The sequence below is a fragment of the Papio anubis genome, chromosome 15 (genome assembly GCF_008728515.1).
Source record: "Papio anubis isolate 15944 chromosome 15, Panubis1.0, whole genome shotgun sequence".
Classification (NCBI taxonomy): Eukaryota; Metazoa; Chordata; class Mammalia; order Primates; family Cercopithecidae; genus Papio; species Papio anubis.
Window position 1 is genome coordinate 10,934,836 of NC_044990.1, and position 18,881 is coordinate 10,953,716.

Consider the following 18,881-nt stretch of genomic DNA (forward strand, 5'->3'; position numbering starts at 1 on the left):
CTACTAAGTTACCACAGTGATATTTGTCAAAAAGCAGTGGCAAAGTCTTGAAAGTAGCCGCCACCAAAAAATTTTATATTTCTTTGCCTTCAGTTTCAAAAAAGAAACCTTTCCTAATGTTTTCTTTACTATACTAACTCAAAAAGAAATGGAGTCATTCTATTGCTTTAAAACAAAGAAAAAAGCAAATTATAAGAAAGAATATTTTTTAGATCAGTCACTTGAGCCCCTTAAGATTGTACCCAGGCCAGGCATAGTGGCTCACACCTGTAATCCTAGCTCTTCAGGAGCCTGAAATGAGAGAAGTGCTTGAGGCTAGGAGTTTGAGACCAGCCTGGTCAACACAGTGAAACCCCATCTCTTTTGTTTTTTAATAAATTTAAATTTTAAAATAGGACAAAAAAAGGATTATATCCAGTTCTCAGATGGAAGGGAAAAAAAGGAATATGTAGATCTATTGAATTATGCTGTTAGGTTAAAATTAACAAGTTCAATATTTATCTGTTTAATGCTATCCAACAATAGTAGATGAAATGCCCTTAATATTTCCCTTAGATACCAAAAGGACAAAATGTTTTTCCGTTTTCAGATATTTCCATTTCATGTGGAAATATCAGTATTTTCCAGTGAGGTTTATATTTTCATCTTATTGTTCAGATTTAGCTATTAATTTGAAAGGGCTTTATCACTGACTGACTTTCCCTATACACAGCGTCCCTAAGCTAGGTCTCGCAATGGTTAAATAAGAATAGCTAGCATTCATGAAGGACTGCCATGTTTCAGCCACAGTGCTAAGCACTCTCTCATTTAAACTTCCTCACATCCTATTGAGGCAAATACCATTTTGTAGAATAAAAACCAAATGCTAATAAAGAAATAAGAGACATTCACAATCAGTAGGTGATGGTGCCCAGATTCCAATCTGCTTCTGTCTCTAGAGCCTCTCTTCTTGTTGGCAGCCCAGTTAGAGCCATTCCTGCCCCACTTTTCCTCTGCTCATTTCCCACCAAAGCATCTGAAAGAGCCAGATGCTTGCTTGCTTGGCCTTCAGTGCAAGCTTCTGACTGCTATCCCAGTTGCTGGGGGGAACTTCTGGAAAGGATTTTCTTCCTGGAAATACGAGAAATGCATCTTTTGCCACGCTGATATACTTGCTGCTTCCAGCCTTTGAACATAGTTTGTGCAGGTGGCTGAAAAACAAAACAAAATTAGAATAATCATCTAAGATGATTTTAAGCTGAACTTGAGCCAAGTTCCTGCCCTTAAAAGAAGAGTGTCAAGTGAAAAAGATCTATATAAATCAATAATTGCAGTAAAATATGACCAGTAATCAATCCTATGAAATGTTAATTGTGTATATGTAAGAGTGACTGTTATTTGTACATTCTTATACCTGCTGACCCCTAAGACCAATTTTCACTAATTTTTTCCCTATATTGCTGATATATATCTCCAAAATAGGATATTTTCTTATCAACCTGCTGAAGCTGTGACTTCATCTCTCTCCTCCAGGACCCTTATAGGGCTTAGTTCCTCATCAGTCATGCTGAATTTCGCTATTAGTCAGTCCTAGGCAAGAAACTAGACTTGTTTTCAACCCTTCATTGTTGTTCATCCAAATTGCTGCTAAAACTTGTCTTGTTTTCCTCCTTGAATGACATCTCCCACATCTGGACCTTCGTCACCATCACCTCTGCCAAGGCCTGGTTCCAGGTCTGCATCACCTCCCATCTGGAATACTCACAATTCCTTCTCCCTGGCTATCTGCTGCTACTGCCTTTCCAGGACAGTCTTTCCTGGAAGTCCTTCCCGTAGCTTTGAGCATTGATCTTCACCTTTTTACTCTTGTAATTGTGCAGCAGCTTCCATAGGCAGGGATTGCATGACAAATGCTTTTGGTGTCAATGGTTGCAAGCTCACTGAATAATTAAAATACCATCGTGAACTGGGAGTCACCATCTGAATTAATTTCATTGATGATATATATCCAAACCATTCGTTTTGGTAGGTTCAAGAGTTCTGTGGGATGCAGAAATGGACTGAATCTTTGACCTGTAGCCTGTAATCTAAATACCAATGATATCCTTGGAGTATTAGTCACAGTCATTGGCCAGAGATGAGGTAGGAGTATTACTATGGTACTACAAACACAATTAAGTTAAAAGGAATAACATCTGCTACTCTATATTTTTATGCTGGCGAGATTTAAACAGGCTAGATTTGACAAGGCATAATGTAGAAATTGAGGAAAGGCTTGCTGAAAGTTAAGACCGAAAGCTAAGTATAATGCCCTGGTTAATATATTAAGTGAGCTTAGGCAGAGGATACTACTACTTATGAAGTGTACACACTCCAGTGATGGAAGACCCACTCAACAATTCTCAAGTGTCCCTCGTACACAAAACAACAGCCATCAAACTGGCCCAATGAGCTCATTAAATATCATATTGTTCTGCCAGACAAGGCCCTTGTTTTAGGGAGTGACTAAGAGACTGTCACTTCTTGGGCCAGGAGAATGAAAATGCTCTTCAGGCTCTGGTAAAAGGATAGAGATAAATTGTTGATACTGTTCCTGGGACATCCCTCCCCATTTCAGTCTATGTCTGACTGGCCTGTGTTTCATACTGAAAGATGACAACTCAGCTGATTTACTCAGCTCTGTGTTTTCCTGAAGTTTTTGCTGTTGTCCCACGCAAGAGACAGAAGGTTAGAATCTATGTTCTTTGTGGACAGTGCTAAGTTAATGCCAAAAGATCTACCCGAGCCTGATGCTGCTGGGGCTGGCAAAGTTATGTGAGCTCCGAAGTTGAGACCAAGCCTCCATCTCCTCTACTTTAAGTGGAAAGTTAACACAGTCCGGAAGAGTCAGCCAGGAGTATCAGCCCGTTTGTGTTAACTTGCTTTTATTTTTTCTTGCTGAAAACAGAAGTGAATTACACTCTTCACTGAATCCTGCTGCAGAGGAAAATGATGCAACACAGGTCACATGACACAAAGATAAAAGGCCCTTTATGCAAACCTAGTTCTTCATTGTGTTTCCATGTAAGGAAAGGTTCAATACCCACACTGCAAAGCAACACAAAATTGTTGTTCTTAATCTTGGATCTTTCTCTACATGGAGCAGCCATGATGTTTTACGTTGTTTTTGTCTTTTTAAATTTTTCTGCCTTTTTGACCACGAGATTCATTAATGTTTATGTAATACAAAATATAGAAAGAAATTATATAGGCTTATTTGATTTACTTTTGACTGAACAAGGGTTTTTTTCTATGTGGTTTGGGACTGTTACGATCATGTGCTTTGCCTTAGCCACACACTTGCTATGTGACCTTGAGCGAGTTACTTAAATTCTGATTCCTAAAAAAGAGACTACCTGATATGTATGAGATATATATGGCGGTATATATATATGTGTATATATAGCTACATAATCATGTATATTTCTTTAAATAAATATGTTTATCTATGTATACCTACTCATAGAGCCATAACAATTAAAGGAGTTGACATTTATGAAGTATTTAGCATATTCACTATTGTACTTGCTCAAATAAATGGTAGCCATTGTTATTAGTAATTTGCTTAATTAATGCTTGTCTAAATCCCTCTGTAAGTTAATGGTTTTGTCATGTTGGCTCATTGCCAAGACAATATGACCAGGAACCAAAGAGTCTTGGAGCTTTTTTGTGACATCTTCTTGACTTGAGGATCTGAACTTTACCACCCCCTAGAGAGGACATTTTGGTAGCAAAGTACATTTCTGGAACTTCAGAAAATTAACCATCTAAAGATGTCTAAGATGTAATGTGTTCCTTCTAAATTCAGAGCTATGTATGGTGGCTGAAAATATAACAAGGCATTAGCGTATGCTACAGTTGCCGCATTTTCTTGTTCCTTTTTCTTTTTTTCTTTTCTTTTCTTTTTTTTTTTTTTTTTTTTTTGAGACAGAGTTTCACTCTTGTTGCCCAGGCTGGAGTGCAATGGCATAGTCTCGGCTCACTGCAATCTCCACCTCCTGGGTTCAAGCGATTCTCCTGCCTCTGTCTCCCGAGTAGCTGGGATTACAAGCACGCGCCACCACTCCTGGCTAGTTTTTTGTGTTTTTAGTAGAAACAGGATTTCACCATGTTAACCAGGCTGTTCTCGAACTCCTGACCTCAGGTGATCTGCCTGCTTCGGCCTCCCAAAGTGCTGGGATTACAGGTGTGAGCCACCACACTCGGCCCAGTTGCAGCATTTTCTGTGAGCATTTACATGAATTAAACCTGAAGCGTGAGATTTTTGGATCTGGACCAAACTCTTATCCTGTGTATGAGTTTCAATGTCACTCTGACGGACCCACTTCCACTTCCCTTTCCCCTACCCTTTCTACATACTTCCATTGTAGCAACAGTGGCATTGTGTAACCACGTTGCCTGTCTCAGTCCCTCCATGGCTAAGAATCAACCATCTTTTCATTTTTCTACTCTCCAGCACATCTTAGGGCACATTGGCTCTTGTGAATAATCTGTTAAATATTAACTAGTGAATAAAATCACTTGAGTGGGTGTTGGAGGTCTGTGGCTAAACTGCCAGCATGTCTCCCATCAGTGGATGAGCACCCAGCAAGCAGTAACAGTGTTTTGTCTTTTGGGATCTTTCTATCTTTTATTCCAAGCAGGAACTCAGCATCTAATCTTAGCTATAAAGTCTCTTTCCTCTGTAACCCACACCTGTTGTTTTTTTTTGAGTGAGTTCAACAAGCTAAATTGTACCATTGTGTTCACAGAACTCTGGGCAGATATGTCCATGAAATGAAAAGTGTAGAGTGAAATAATGTTTTATTTGTATAATGATCAGCCAACTTGAGGAAACATTTCAGAGAGAAATTGTGTGTTTATTTTTAAATCATTCAGCACTGTCAAGGATTGCTCTCTGTAAAAATACTAACTTTTTCCTACATTTACCTAAATGTCATTTATGTTACAAGGATTTGACTTACTTTTAAACCTTCTAGCCACTTTTGCCAAATTGGAAGGAAACCATGCTCAATGAAGTCTACTGAGCTAATTTAATTATTTACTCACAAGGTCTTTTTCCATGTGGGGAATGCTGCTGTTTTATATTTATTTGGAGACACTGATGGCCTTTCTAGAAAAAAAAAATCTGAATGTAAAGATTTTATCTTCATGATTAAGGTGCATGTACTTAAATAGCTGCCCAAATTGGACATGCCTGAATAAGCTTCAGGAAGTACCTGAGAGTGAATCAGTAGTCCTCCCTTTCCCTTCTTGTCAATTATTAAATGCTTACATATGTAGGGTACTGTGGTACGTAGAGTACACAGTGATTCAGCAGGCCCAGCTCTTGCCTTCTCTGGGCTTCACAATCAAAGACAGCCTACTCTGATGAAAGGGAAGGTATAAGGAAGTTGCAAGAGAACAGAAATAGGTGCTCTGCCCGTGCCAGGCATTGTACTGGGACCTAGGGACACTGACCTAAATAATCATGTAGAGAAGGAAGTGATTCATCATTTTAAGAGGGAGGGAAGAAGCTGAGGGATAGTTCCACAGAGGCTGTGACATTTGAATATGAAGAATGTTATAGAGAAGAGGGGGAAAGGCAGAGGGAAGAGCATGAGCAGTTGCAGGGAGTTGGGGAGGTGCCTGAGGGAATGAAAACTGGATCCCAAGGTCCCTGAAAGAGTGACAGATGGTGGATACAAAGGCAAGTTGAGTGAGATGACAGGGAGCATGGAAGGATCTTCTGAAAGGTCTGGGCTTACTGTGAAAGCACTGGGCAACCCCATAGGTTTTTAAGCAGGGAACAGCATGATCACATCCCAGCAAATTCGGGGCCTCTGGACTGAGAATGGAGGTAGAGCCAATCACTGCGAGGATGGCCCAGGAAACAGACAACAAGGACTCAAAATAAAGTAGTAGCAGAGGAGTTGGATAGAAGGGAACAGATTCAAGCCAATTGTCTGGGGTAGAATTGTCAGAGTTTGGTATCTTCCCTGGGTCCAGCCTGTGTTTCCTTTTAATGTATGATAAAAACACGCATGATTATGTAGCTCAAGTAAGCTGCTTTAAAAAAAAATAGGCAGAAGCAATTATTTGATGAACAGTGTTTTAATATTATACTTTGGCTAGAAAATATGCTGTTGAAATAGAATATTTGTGTTGAGGGTAAAAGTTGATGGTGGGGTTCTCTCTTGACAATGCTCAATTGATTTAATACATCAAATTAACACAGTGGTGTTGTATAGCTGCTATGTGAAGCCCCTGTTACATTCATTTTATAGTTATTCCTAGGTTATAGATTGGCAGAGATTTTCTTAGGTTTTGTTTTTCAAGGAAATACACATTTTAGATGGCCACATGACCTTAAACCATTTAAACGTCAAACAAATACCTAATGGATACTGCATAGCCTGTTGGATTACTTCGGGATAGTTTTAGAGTATCAATTCATCCAAGTTGTCTAACCACTTTTTACCTATGACATTCTCAGAAAAATGTTGTGTAATTTTCGTAGAAAAAAAAGGCATCATGAAAGCTCCCAAAGATAGCACCTCCTAAGAAACAAGTTCAAGATCATCTCTGTCAACTGCTTTTATTATATTCAGAATTATCTACGGCTTGGTCCTGCAGTGACACACAGGCATTAGCAATTGTTTCACCTTCCTTTCTGTCCTTCAGGGAGAGCAGTGTGCTTTCCTGGGCCATGTATAGTTGTATAATAAACCCTTCTAGGAGAAAATGTCTCCTAGTCTTAGGGGCATTTTTGAAAGCATATTTTGCTCTGTTCTTATGTCACTTCAAACTCCATCCCGTTAGGCTAGTTAAATCAGATTCTCCCAATGCCTCCTCCCCACCTTTATGTGAGGAAGTCATGTTAACACTATGGGCTGACAGGGCATGACACTGACTACTTCAGAATGCCACAGAGTACTCCGGTGACAATTATTATGTAATGGCATCACATCAGTCATCACATAAGAAAATTAGACAGAGGTGCACCTACCTCTTCATAATGAAACAACAGGTTGTAAACCTTACACCTGTACTATCTTGTGCACTCTCAGTTCTCTGAATGAATATTGTAAAATAAAGAGACCTATAATTAAGTTTTAATTATATCCACCACATACAGCATTTTAGGAAGACCCTTACAACATAACATGTCAACAGACTCTGAAAAGCAACAATGAGGATTGTTCAAGGAAACAAATCAGTACCAGTACAGTTGAGAACAGAGGTAATAACTTAATCTGAGAGGTTATACAGCCATAAAACTCCATTCATGTAAATCCATACTTAAATTATTTCCATTTCCTTCTGATTCGGGAGCTCAAAATTATTTTATCCTAGGATGTAGTTGGGTGAGGAAAATGACCGTTTCCCTTTTATTTGGTTAAGGGAGGTTTTGTAGTATAAGTGGGATTTTTACAAGGTCTTTGAAGGAGAAGATGGGTTGGCAGGATTGAGGGAAAAGACATGTCAAGCAAAAAGTGTGTAGTTGGGAGAGGAAGAAGCAGAGGAAGGGAGTGGTGAAATGGCTGGCAAGAGCAGATGGAAGGGAATTAAAGGACTACCTACCAGAATGAAAAAGAAGCCCAACAAAAAACCCTACAAACATTTGCCAGTTTAGCTTTCTGCTTAAATATTGAGCTTGTTTTCCCCATTGCCCGAATTACTCCTGAGTTTTCAGATGGATGCTAACTCTGTGAGACCAGTATACACTATTTACAATATGTAAATGATTCTGCTGTAGTAGTACTGTCAAAATAGTGGTTTTGCTAATGCAAATTTGTATGAGGAAATCACAATTTTTCAATTCAATTTTACTAGCTTTTCTTCTCACATGGATGTGGTTTAAAAAAAAAAGATTTCAACAAATCAACCAATATTCATTGAGGACCCACTGTGTACAAAACACTACAGCAGAAGCAATGGTAATTTGCAAAGTATGAGGTAAGCAGGCAAGGTGGAAATCCATGTGATATTCAGAAAGAATGAAGATGTCAGTAGAGGAACTAGCACAACACAATGTGTGATCAATCATAATGTGGGTGATGTGGTTAGAACTAGAGAAAGATTAAGATTTAAAAAAATTTTTTTCCTAGTCAGTTTTATATGTTTGGTTTTGTAATAGATTTGGGCGCCATATAGAAGTATTTAATATCAGAAATCTCTTTTATGATCTTTTGCTTCTCAACTTCTAGGAGGCAGTCTGGTATAGCAGGAAGAGTACAAACTCCAGAGGTGGAAAGGCTATATTGTAGTCCTTTTTCCTGGCATTTATTGAGTGTGCTGTCTTTGACAAATTACTTAGTGTTCTCTTCTATAGAGTGGACGTAAAGGTGACCACCTCCCAGTCTCACCTGGCCTGATACTTTTTGAAGTGATCAATAAATGTTATTGAATCAATAAATCAGTATTTCTAATAACTTAATTTGTGAATATATATGGCTACATGCATTTACTAATTCATAAAGACACAACACTATAACTTTGTCTGAATAGATTTCCATGTGTATCTGCAAAATTATTCCCTGTGTGTCTAAGTTTTATAAAAAGCATTAATTGGTCTAAAGCAGTGTGCCCAATGCAATACCAGGCACGCATGTAATTCTAAGTTTTGTAGTAGCGACATTAAGCTTAAAAGCATTGAAATTTTCATAATTTATTTTATCTAATTCAGTATATCTAAAATGTTATTTCAATATGTAATCAGCATAACTATTAATAAAATATTTTACCTTCTTTTTTTGAGGAATTCAGAATGTATTTTACACCATCAACATATTTAAATTTGAACACCGAATTTATCCAAAACACTTGATCTGTATTTGGATTTAATAAAATTTACAGTTGAAAAAGTACTTTCATATATGCAGATTTGTCCAAACATACTTAAAACATTTCCAATAACTGAACCAAGTGTCAGTTTTTACGTTTGAATTTAAATTAATTGCGATAAAAATAAAAATTAAGTTTCTGGCTGGGCACAGTGGCTAGTGCCTGTAATCTCAGCACTTTGGGAGGCTGAGAGAGGCCAATCACCTAATGTCAGGAGTTCAAGACCAGCCTGGCCAACATGGTGAAACCCTGTCTCTACTAAAAGTAAAAAAATTAGCCGGGTGTGGTGGTGTGGGCCTGGAGTCCCAGCTACTCAGGAGGCTGAGGCTGAAAAATCGCTTGAACCTGGGAGGCAGAGGTTGCAATGAGCTGAGATCACACCACTGTACTCCAGCCTCCAGCCTGGGTAACAAAGCGAGACTCCATCTCAAAAAAAAAAAAAAAAAAAATTAAGTTCCTTAGTAAAACTGAACACATTTCAAGGGCTAAGCAGCCATATGTGGGTAATAGCTACTGTATTAGACCACAAAGGTAGAACTATTTCAAATTGTTTTCTCAGGAAGTCCCAGACTTAGACAGAATAGTTATTTTACAATATAAAATAATGACATTCTAAGACTGGATTTTATTTTGGGAGTTGTCTCTTACCGACTATGCTTAGTAATGACTTCTTTTTTTTTTTGAGACGGAGTCTCACTCTGTCGCCCAGGCTGGAGTGCAGTGGTGCAATCTCGGCTCACTGCAAGCTCCACCTCCCAGGTTCATGCCATTCTCCTGCCTCAGCCTCCCGAGTAGCTGGGACTACAGGCACCCGCCACCACGCCTGGCTAATTTTTTGTAGTTTTAGTAGAGACAGGGTTTCACCGTGTTAGCCAGGATGGTCTCAATCTGCTGACCTTCACTTTTGGAGGCTGAGACGGGCAGATCACGAGGTCAGCTAGATTTTTGACATGCCCTTTGAATGAAGCTCTCTAGGTTACTTGGCCTAAAGAACGTATAGATACTACTAAAATGCTGCAGGACAATTGCTGTTTCTTCATGTATGCACCTGACTCCATCGTCTTTGCAGACGAACTGTCTGGGTCTCAGACTGTGTTAGTTTTCCGAGGTCCCACGGCTTGTTAATGGCAGCATCAGCCTGTGAACATGGGCTTACAGGTTCATAATGCCAGAGTCCATACTAGGCCTCATTTAAGTGCAGGTGCGTCCCTGATGTACTTGGGACACTTAGAGTCTTCCCTGAAGGAGGGTCCTTTCTTGGGCTATATTTTTTAATTCTCAAACATATCATCAACTCAAAATACATGGTAAAATTTGGAAAAGCACATGAGGTAGACTAGGTTGTCTCAAAGAATCCTTCTTGGGTAGAACAGGGTTGTGGGGATGAGGGTATTAGCCAAAGAGACCTTAGTAGTAAAAGGTTGTGTGGCTCTGTGCCTTCTCTGTGCTCCTTCACCGCACTTTTAAAGGCAAAACTTAACAGAAAAACAACCATTACTGTATAACCTCCAAAATAGTGATGCTCCTACTACAGACATTTCTGTGTATACATTTCTCCTTTGGATTTGTTTCTAAATAAAACCAGTAAAGATGATTCACAAGCACTGGGTGCTAATGACTATGGGATACTTAGCTGAATGGTTTTCTAAGATTCAGTATATTCAGTTCTTAGTGTTGAATTCTGTATGCCTTCTTAAAAAAAAATATGAGCCAATTCTCTGAACTCCTGGCATTAACCATTTCGTTGGAATTAACGTACTTCATGGGAAAGGTTAATGTTCTAAAGACCAGTCAGAACTTCCATTCTGGTTTGGTCTGGTCTCTTGGGCCTAGGGTAGCATCTCAAAACCTATGGCCTCCCATACATTGTATTTAATAAGCCCCACTCTGGAACACACGCCTTTGCAAATTTTGGCACTTAAATTGCTGTCAAAAACAGCATCTCTACTCAGATGCCCCCAAAAACTGCCACTCCTTTCCAGAAACATTTGAAATCTGTTCTCAGTTGCCATTTAGAAATATAGAAACAAAGAACATCCAGCAACAGTCAAACCACTTTCATGAGAGAATGCTGAAAGTCCATTACTGACCCTCTCTTGACTCTTCATTCACCATGATGTGGCATGATGTAATGAGATTAGATAAACTAACTCATAATCTTTGTTTAAAAGATGCTTTCTGGTCGGGCACAGTGGCTCACGCCTATAATCCCAGCACTTTGGGAGGCCAGGCGGGTGGATCACCTGAGGTCAGGAGTTTGAGACCAGCCTGGCCAACATGGGGAAACTCCGCCTCTACTAAAAATAAAGGAAAATTAGTTGGGCGTGGTGACATGCACCTATAATCCCAGCTACTCAGGAGGCTGAGGCAGGAAAATCGCTTGAACCTGGGAAGGGGAGGCAGAGGTTGCTATGAGCCAAGATCATACCACTGCACTCCAGCCTGGGCAACTGAGTGAGACTGTCTCAAAAAAATAAAAATGAAATAATAAAAGATGCTTTCTTAAATGAAAATAGTTGTTTTCTTTCATTCTAACCGTGCCTCTAGTGAGCAAGTCACTCAGCTGAACTCCCATTGTCAGGTTAATTTTTTTAAGTTTTTAGATGTTTTGAACGAAACTATGAAAACCCTGCAGAAGTGTTTATCCTTTACTGTTAACAGGATGGCATCTTGAACACACCCCCTTTTTTTGTTCTGTACAACTATTCAGGAAGTGTTCACAGGGACTGTGAAGGAATTCTGGGAGGTATACTAACTAAATGGCACCACTTGCTTTGTTGTTGTTAATTGTGTAAATGCTTTGTAGAATTTATGCATTTATCAAGTGATTTTTTTTTTTTCATCTTGTCTTTTGATTTTCTGCACTCAATTTGCTAGGAGTTTAAAAACTAGACCAAAAATAAATTAATAAACCTTGCTTGGGTTGTAAGAGTTAGGCTTGAAGTTAGACCTTGCATTAGTCTATGTATATCAAGGACATAGATTTCTGACACCTATTTGGGGCAGAGAAATGGAACCCCAGAGGCTGTTTAACGGTAAGAAACAAATGAAGGACAGCAAAAGCACACCCCAAGTTCTTTTGGTTAACTTCCTGATTCTTCATTATGTTTTGAGTTATAGATACAAGGTTACCAACCAGCTAGATGGCTCTGTTTTATTATTTATTTCTTTATTTTATTATTTACTTCTTTATTTAGAGACAGGGTCTTGTGTCGCCCAGGCTGGAGTGCAGTGGTGTGATCATAGCTCCCTGCAGCCTCCCTCCTGGGGTTAAGCCATCCTCCCACCTCAGTATCCTGAGTAGTTGGGCCCACAGGTGCATACCACCATGCCCAGCTAATGTTTGTGGTTTTTGTAGAGACAGGGTTTTGCCATGTTGCCCAGGCTGGTCTCAAACTCCTGGACTCAAGTGAGTCTCCCACCTCAACCTCCCGAAGTGATGGGATTACAGGAATGAGCCACCATGCCTGGCCTAAAATGGAAACTATTTTAAACCCTCCTATGCATTCCTCTGCCTGGGAGGATTGGTTTACTGAATACTCTGTTCTCATTTATTATTAAATCTTCCCAAGGGCTATAAGTAGCTTCCAAACCTGGGTACACATTGGAATCACTTATGGAACCATTAAAAAGACAAATTCTAGCCTTGCCAGGGGTTCAAATTCTACAGGTCTTCCTGACGCCATTGAGTCTGTACATTTTATAAAGCTCTGTCCATTTTTGGGTAAACTTTGGGCTTTTGTCAGACCCCTCTCCAAAAAATAAGTGAGTTCAACTCAAGAAACAGAACCTGTACAATAATCCTCCAAAACACTGTAATTAAAAGACTGAGGACAACAGAAAGATCAAGTGAGAAATTACACATATAGAACTGGATGGTACCTATAAGCTGAGTAATAGAAATCAGGAAAACTTATTGGAAAAAGAACATTTAGTGTACTTCTAATACATTTAAGTTAGTGTGCCTTCCAGAATATTTCTCATTAACATAGAATCCCTTTTGATTTTTCTTTCCAAGGTTGGGTTTAAGAATATACCTGGTAGGCTGGGCGCAGTGGCTCACGCCTGTAATCCCAGCACTTTGGGAGGCCGAGGCGGGCGGATCACATGGTCGGGAGATTGAGACCAGCCTGGCCAATATGGTGAAACCCTGTCTCTACTAAAAATACAAAAATTAGCTGGGTGTGGTGGCGGACGCCTGTAGTCCCAGCTACTTGGGAAGCTGAGGCAGGAGAATCTCTTGAACCCGGGAGGCGGAGGTTGCAGTGAGCTGAGGTCGCATCACTGCACTCCAGCCTGGCGACAGAGTGAGATTCCATCTAAAAAAAAAAGGAATATACCCGGTCATTTATCAGAGAATGGGTAACCTTTGGAGGTTTAAAGTGAGCCTCTGTATAGGTTCACACAGTCTGTGCCAAATAAGCACCATACACCTGGTTAGTAGAATGCTGCTTCACCAGTAGCTTGCTGTCAGAGGTACCCTGTGCCAAAACAAGCCAGTATTTTCCTAGTGGCCCTCCTAATACACATTTTCAGGTTGCATTTGTTTGCTGGATATGTCTTTAGGTAATGACATGCCTGGCAAATGCTACCTACAACTATAAGCCTATTTCATAGCCAGAACTTCCCAGCACAATGACACATTATCTTTTATGGATTCCCTGCCCTTATTATGGTTTCCACAGGGAAGAGGCCAGGCTGCAGGTGATGTTTGCTTATGTTGTGCTCCATTTGGTTCCTCCCTTAACACGGCCTCAAAGGCTCCTTGTCTCTGAAAGTTTTGTTAATACAAGTGAATGAATATATTCTGTAGTATGTTATATCACTGAAAAATAGTGAAAATACATAATCCTTTTGGCATTGGCATCTATTGTTAATATTTTAACTCTTGTATTTACTAAATTTCTAGGAAGAGTAACATGTATGTATCTCATACAAATAAAATGTAACCATTTTATTACTGAAATATTTCACTGAATATTATCACAAACTGGTTCTAATACCTCAGTTTAGAGAAATGTTGGGTTTATAAGAACAATGATGAAAAAAATAGGAATCATCATCAGCATATGTATCCTCTCACTTCAGAGTTTTGAATGAAATAGGTAGGGTTACAATATGATCATTTTAAATGGTGACTTTTCCTTTAAGTTGGAAAAAAAATTCTTGAGTTGGTGTGCAAAGGTTATTTCTTGCTTCCCATAATAAAATAGAGTAAGGAGACTATACAGTAAAGTAGGTGGATAGAGTCCAGTAGGCTACATTTATTTTACTTTTTTATATTTTTTATTTTTTTTGAGACAGACTCTCACTCTGTCACCCAGGCTGGAATGCAGTGGCAGGATCTCAGTTCACTGCAACCTTCCACCTCCTGGTTTCAAGTGATTCTCCTGCCTCGGCCTCCTCAGTAGCTGGGATTACAGGCACCTGCCAGCACACCTAGCTAATTTTTGTATTTTTAGTAGAGACAGGGTTTCACCATGTTGGCCAGGCTGGTCTCAAACTCCTGACCTCAGGTGATCCACCCACCTCGGCCTCCCAAAGGGCTGGGATTACAGGCGTGAGCCACCATGCCGGGCCTAGTAGGCTACATTTAATGAGAGTAGTTGTATGATCTAACGTTTATGCTAATAAGTAGCTATTGGTTGGCCGGTAGCCTAAGAGCAGTCCTCCCAGAAGCAACAAGTAAACTAAACAGACTCAGGAACTTCCTTGCAGATTCTAAGCCCGTGAAGGTAGAAGCATTGGGTTCAACTTTCGTTTGCACTTAAAAATATTTGCAGTCATGCCATCAGTACATAGAGAAGCAGAAAGGAAACTTTTATGAATATTAGACTGATTGTTAAAGAAAAAGGAAGCATCAACTTTAAAGTCATTCATTCAATTAATATTTGAGGGTTGTTACAAAACTATCAATTAAGTCAATAATCCAGTTTATTTTATTTATTAAATTTAGATTACATTAATATAGTTTAAAATATATGACTTTTTTTTAGAATCATCAGGAAACCAACAATCTATAAGTAAACTCATCCTAATCATGAAGGTTAGCCCTGGAAATAACAAATCATTTAAATAATTTTGAATAAAGTTTTTTTCTAAAAAGTATTTTACTATCTCTGTTTGTATCTGTGGCATAAAATGCTATCATAATTTAACTGCATGTAAATGAACTCAGATCATCAGTGAATATATTAATTATTTGAGATTTTATAATATATGGATACGTTCAGGGCTTTTGAAATGTGAAGGGCATTATCTTTCTATACTAAAATATCTGTAGGCTGCTTTCTTTTCTCAGTTTTATGTCTGCTTTGTGCTTTTGTTTTCTGATTTTTTTATTAATATCTGCCATTAGCTGACAGCTGTCACTTACACTGTCAGTATGCCTGACCTTAGGATCCTTCACCTGTCCTTGATTTTTTCCTTTTGATTTAACATACATTCGACGGAGGGACAAGATTATGTCTAATGTAGGAGAACATGGGCTTTAAGTGGGGATAGTCAGGTGAGGTGGAGGGCACCAAAGGTGACTGCACTCTGGAATTCAGCTATGTTTTGGATATGCAGAATATCTGGGTAAAAAAATATGTATACATTATTTGAGGCATCTCTTAAATGTATACAAAGACAAATACTCTAAGGTTGCCATTGTTTAGAAGTCCCAATCATATTAAGGAAAGCCCTAGAATAAAAATTAATAAATGTAGTGACACTGGAGTCTGATAAACCTGTATTTGAATGATGCTGAGCAAGCTTATTTTTGTTCTTTTTCATTGACTCTGCAATGTAGACGGTAATGCTTACCTTATAAGCTTACTGTGAGGACTTAGTGAAATAATACATGGAAAGTGCCTTACTTAGGATCAGAATCAAGGTCAGTCCTCCTTCCCTCAAATGTTAGCTCTCTTTTCTACCTTTTTTTCCCTTCACTTCCCTTAGTATCTGTAAAAAGTAGGAAAGAAGAGGATTTTTTTTTTTCATATTCCTACAAGGCTGTTTTAAGTAATGTTCTTTTAGTTGAATGACAGTCACATCATTTGAGAGGTTAGTCTAATAATAGCACTGGAGACTTGAGGATGACAAAGTGCAAATTTTCATTCGGTCTGGACTCCAATTTATTTATTTATTTGTTTATAATTAACATGGATTTATTTGAACCTGACGACTTTTGACAGAATTAAAAGGGGAAATTGTAGACTTCTACAATTACATTCACAGATTTGTGTACTACTGTCTCAGAAACTTAGGAAGCAAAAAATAAGAAAAATAGAGAGAATATAGTATTAACACTAACAAGATAGTGAAGCAGAATTCCATTTTCTTTTTCTTTAATCTTTTTTTGTTACAGATTTAGGGATGCCGGTGCAGTTGTGTTACATGGTGATATTGTGTAGTAATGGTCTGGGCTTCCAGTGTACCCATCCCCCAAATAGTGTACCTTGTACCCAATAGGTGGTATTTCATCCCTTACCCCCCTCCCACCTTTTGGAATCTCCCATGTCTATTATTCCATTCTGTATTGGATTCCTAGTTATATATAGAACGAGGAGGACTTTACTCTCTTCTGTCTGTACACAGATACCTCCATAGGCACACTACTGTCTTTTAATGGTTTTGACTTCCTTTAGTAAAATGTAAACCAAATGCCCCATATTCACCTGTGTCAATTCTACAAAGGCATTCTAAATCCTGAATGTGTAAAATGCAGGAGTAGCATGGGGCATCTTTGCTGGTGTTTAGCTCAGCAGAACCACTTTAAGTGTTCATTTTGGTAAATTGGACATTTTCTTTCTTCCTGTGAAATGTTTCAGTTCATCAGTCAATTCTCCTTCCATGCTGTTTTGTAATTACAACCTATATTGCTAAAGAAAACCTTCAATTTACCCTGAGTAAATCAAGAATAGAAAATTACTCGGGTTTCGGTCTCTTCACAGCTGAAATAAATTTTCACTGACCCTCATAGAATTCTTCTCTCAGAAATAATGCCCATAGAAATATCAATTCGTTACACTTTTGTTTTTAAGTAACTTTGCATTTTCCTTCTCAATCTCCTCGTTAGCCTAAACCTGTTTTCTTTTGAAGGCAGAACACTTAACATTCTCCAATATTGGCTCCATCTTGGTTTTATAAATTAAGTTTTTAACAAGTCAGTTTAGGCTGTGTCTTTTAAAATCATGTAACTATAGATTTGAATCCAATCACTTTTCTTTGCAACTTATGTCAACAGATGTTCAGTGTTTCATTTTCCTTAAGGGTGTATGGTTTCTTGCTGACTCTTGGCTTCAAATACAGATTCTCTGCTGTTGGTTTTGTCTGTAGGCATATAAACTGTTGAAAGCTGTTTGTATTCATGGCCAAGAGCCCCTAGTTCCCAGAGCAACAGTTTATCGCTCACCCTGTGTTATCTTTGCCCCTACATTTCTTCAGTCACAGGAACACAACCCCAGCCCGTTAGATCCGGGGGGCAGCGTGTGTATTTGCTATGCATGGACTGTTTATGGCAAACTGTGTGGGTCGGGCTCATGTTCCTGGAGTGCTTTGAGCAGCTTTACTAATCTGTCAGCATAGTATGTTCTTGTGGATAAATATAGACATACGGGCACTCTGCGAGTTGTAGGTCACTGTCTTACTGTGCAGCTAAAAATTGTCCCATTGGTATGAACAGTCTGCCCTGGACGGAAGGCCTGTTTTAGTTTGTCTTCTACTGTAGGTCTTTAGCACCTGACTAAAAATACACCTGGGGCCAAAAATACAAGGGCCCTAGCATTGTCGCTGAGACACTTACGGTGGCAGTGAGCAACAGGACCATGGAGCCCATCATTATGTGTTTTGGCTTTGGAACATAGTCTGTGTAGCTGTTCCAGACTGTCAGTTTGGGTTTCTTTTCAGGCTCATGGAGATTACAACTGCTTGTTGGAGACGATCCTGTGTGATCAGCTTCATAAAAGGACTTGGTAGGTATGAAAGGCTGTTATATGTGTGGAGTGGCTAATTGGTTGTTAAATGCTGAGTGTGGGAGGATTCTCCTAAAGGTTTTGGCGGATAAGGTTGGAGGTAGCAGTTGCATCTGCATGCAGGGATTTACTTATAATGCCATTGTTCAGAGACAGGAGTAATGCTTGAGGTGTTACATTTGAGATTGGTAATATTTTGGAGGCAAGACATCCTTTTTGTATACAAGCCAGTGGAACAGGCAGCCATGATACAATGGAATTTTTCTGTGCACTTAACTTTCACTAAAAGATTTGTTATGACACTGAAGTAAAATTGCTGGTCTGTAAAAACAGCTAGTATATCTTTGGAAAATAATTAATCATATCATATTTAATATTATAGTAGAAGTAGGATTTATGCTTGATTTCTTCTAAATAGTAATGTTAATGCCCTTACTTGTTTTGTTTTAAACATTGCAATAGGCCTAAAAGCAGTTTTTTCTTCATTTTTGGCTTAGCCTTCTTTGACATGTAAAAAATAAAATATTTTTCCTTTTTGTTTATAAATTTAAAAACAGGACACCATGTGTTAACCAACATTAAATGGGTCTAAATTGTATGCCACTGCTCTTCCTTTATCAGACAGTAGCACAGTTACATTAGTTCTAACATAACATTTTAAGCAATATTGTACAGCAGTTCCAAAAAACTCGTAAGAGGAAACATCCATGACACAGAGTTAATTACATGCATTTTGGATATACACTCTTTAACTTTATTTAGTGAAGGTAGGAGAAGTTAACTTGTAAGTGGTAAAGGCATAACATATTGCTCTAATCAAGCAGAAAGATTTTGTTTACTAAAGACTTGGGAGATTGAGTTGCTTGCTAATTATTCCACTACACTATCTCTAATGAAACTACTAGAGGTTTACATACGATAGCATTCTGTTTCTAGGAAAAAAATTCCTGTTAGTCATTCTTTTACCCCTTACTTTTGTGGTTTGTAGAGTGTGCATTAGAGAACATTTTTTTTCCTCCCAAGGAATTTTTTTTAGTGTATAACAAGCATACAAGATAAATGATAAAATTTATGGTTCCA

The 18,881-nt window shown here is 38.7% G+C and overlaps 1 protein-coding gene across 4 annotated transcripts in view; it reads left to right on the top strand.

Moving 5' to 3' along the window:
* Positions 1-18,881, top strand: part of FRY (FRY microtubule binding protein) — a 269,947-nt gene that overhangs the window by 13,582 nt on the left and 237,484 nt on the right. Inside the window, exon 1 of one of the 4 annotated variants that reach the window (XM_009191740.4) lies at positions 14,996-17,801. The exons of the other annotated variants lie outside the window; for them this stretch is intronic. Within the exon in view, the coding sequence (XP_009190004.3) occupies positions 17,741-17,801 (61 nt within the window). The 5' untranslated portion in view covers positions 14,996-17,740. Of the gene's footprint in view, positions 1-14,995; positions 17,802-18,881 lie in introns of those variants that run through there. 4 annotated transcript variants of the gene reach the window in all.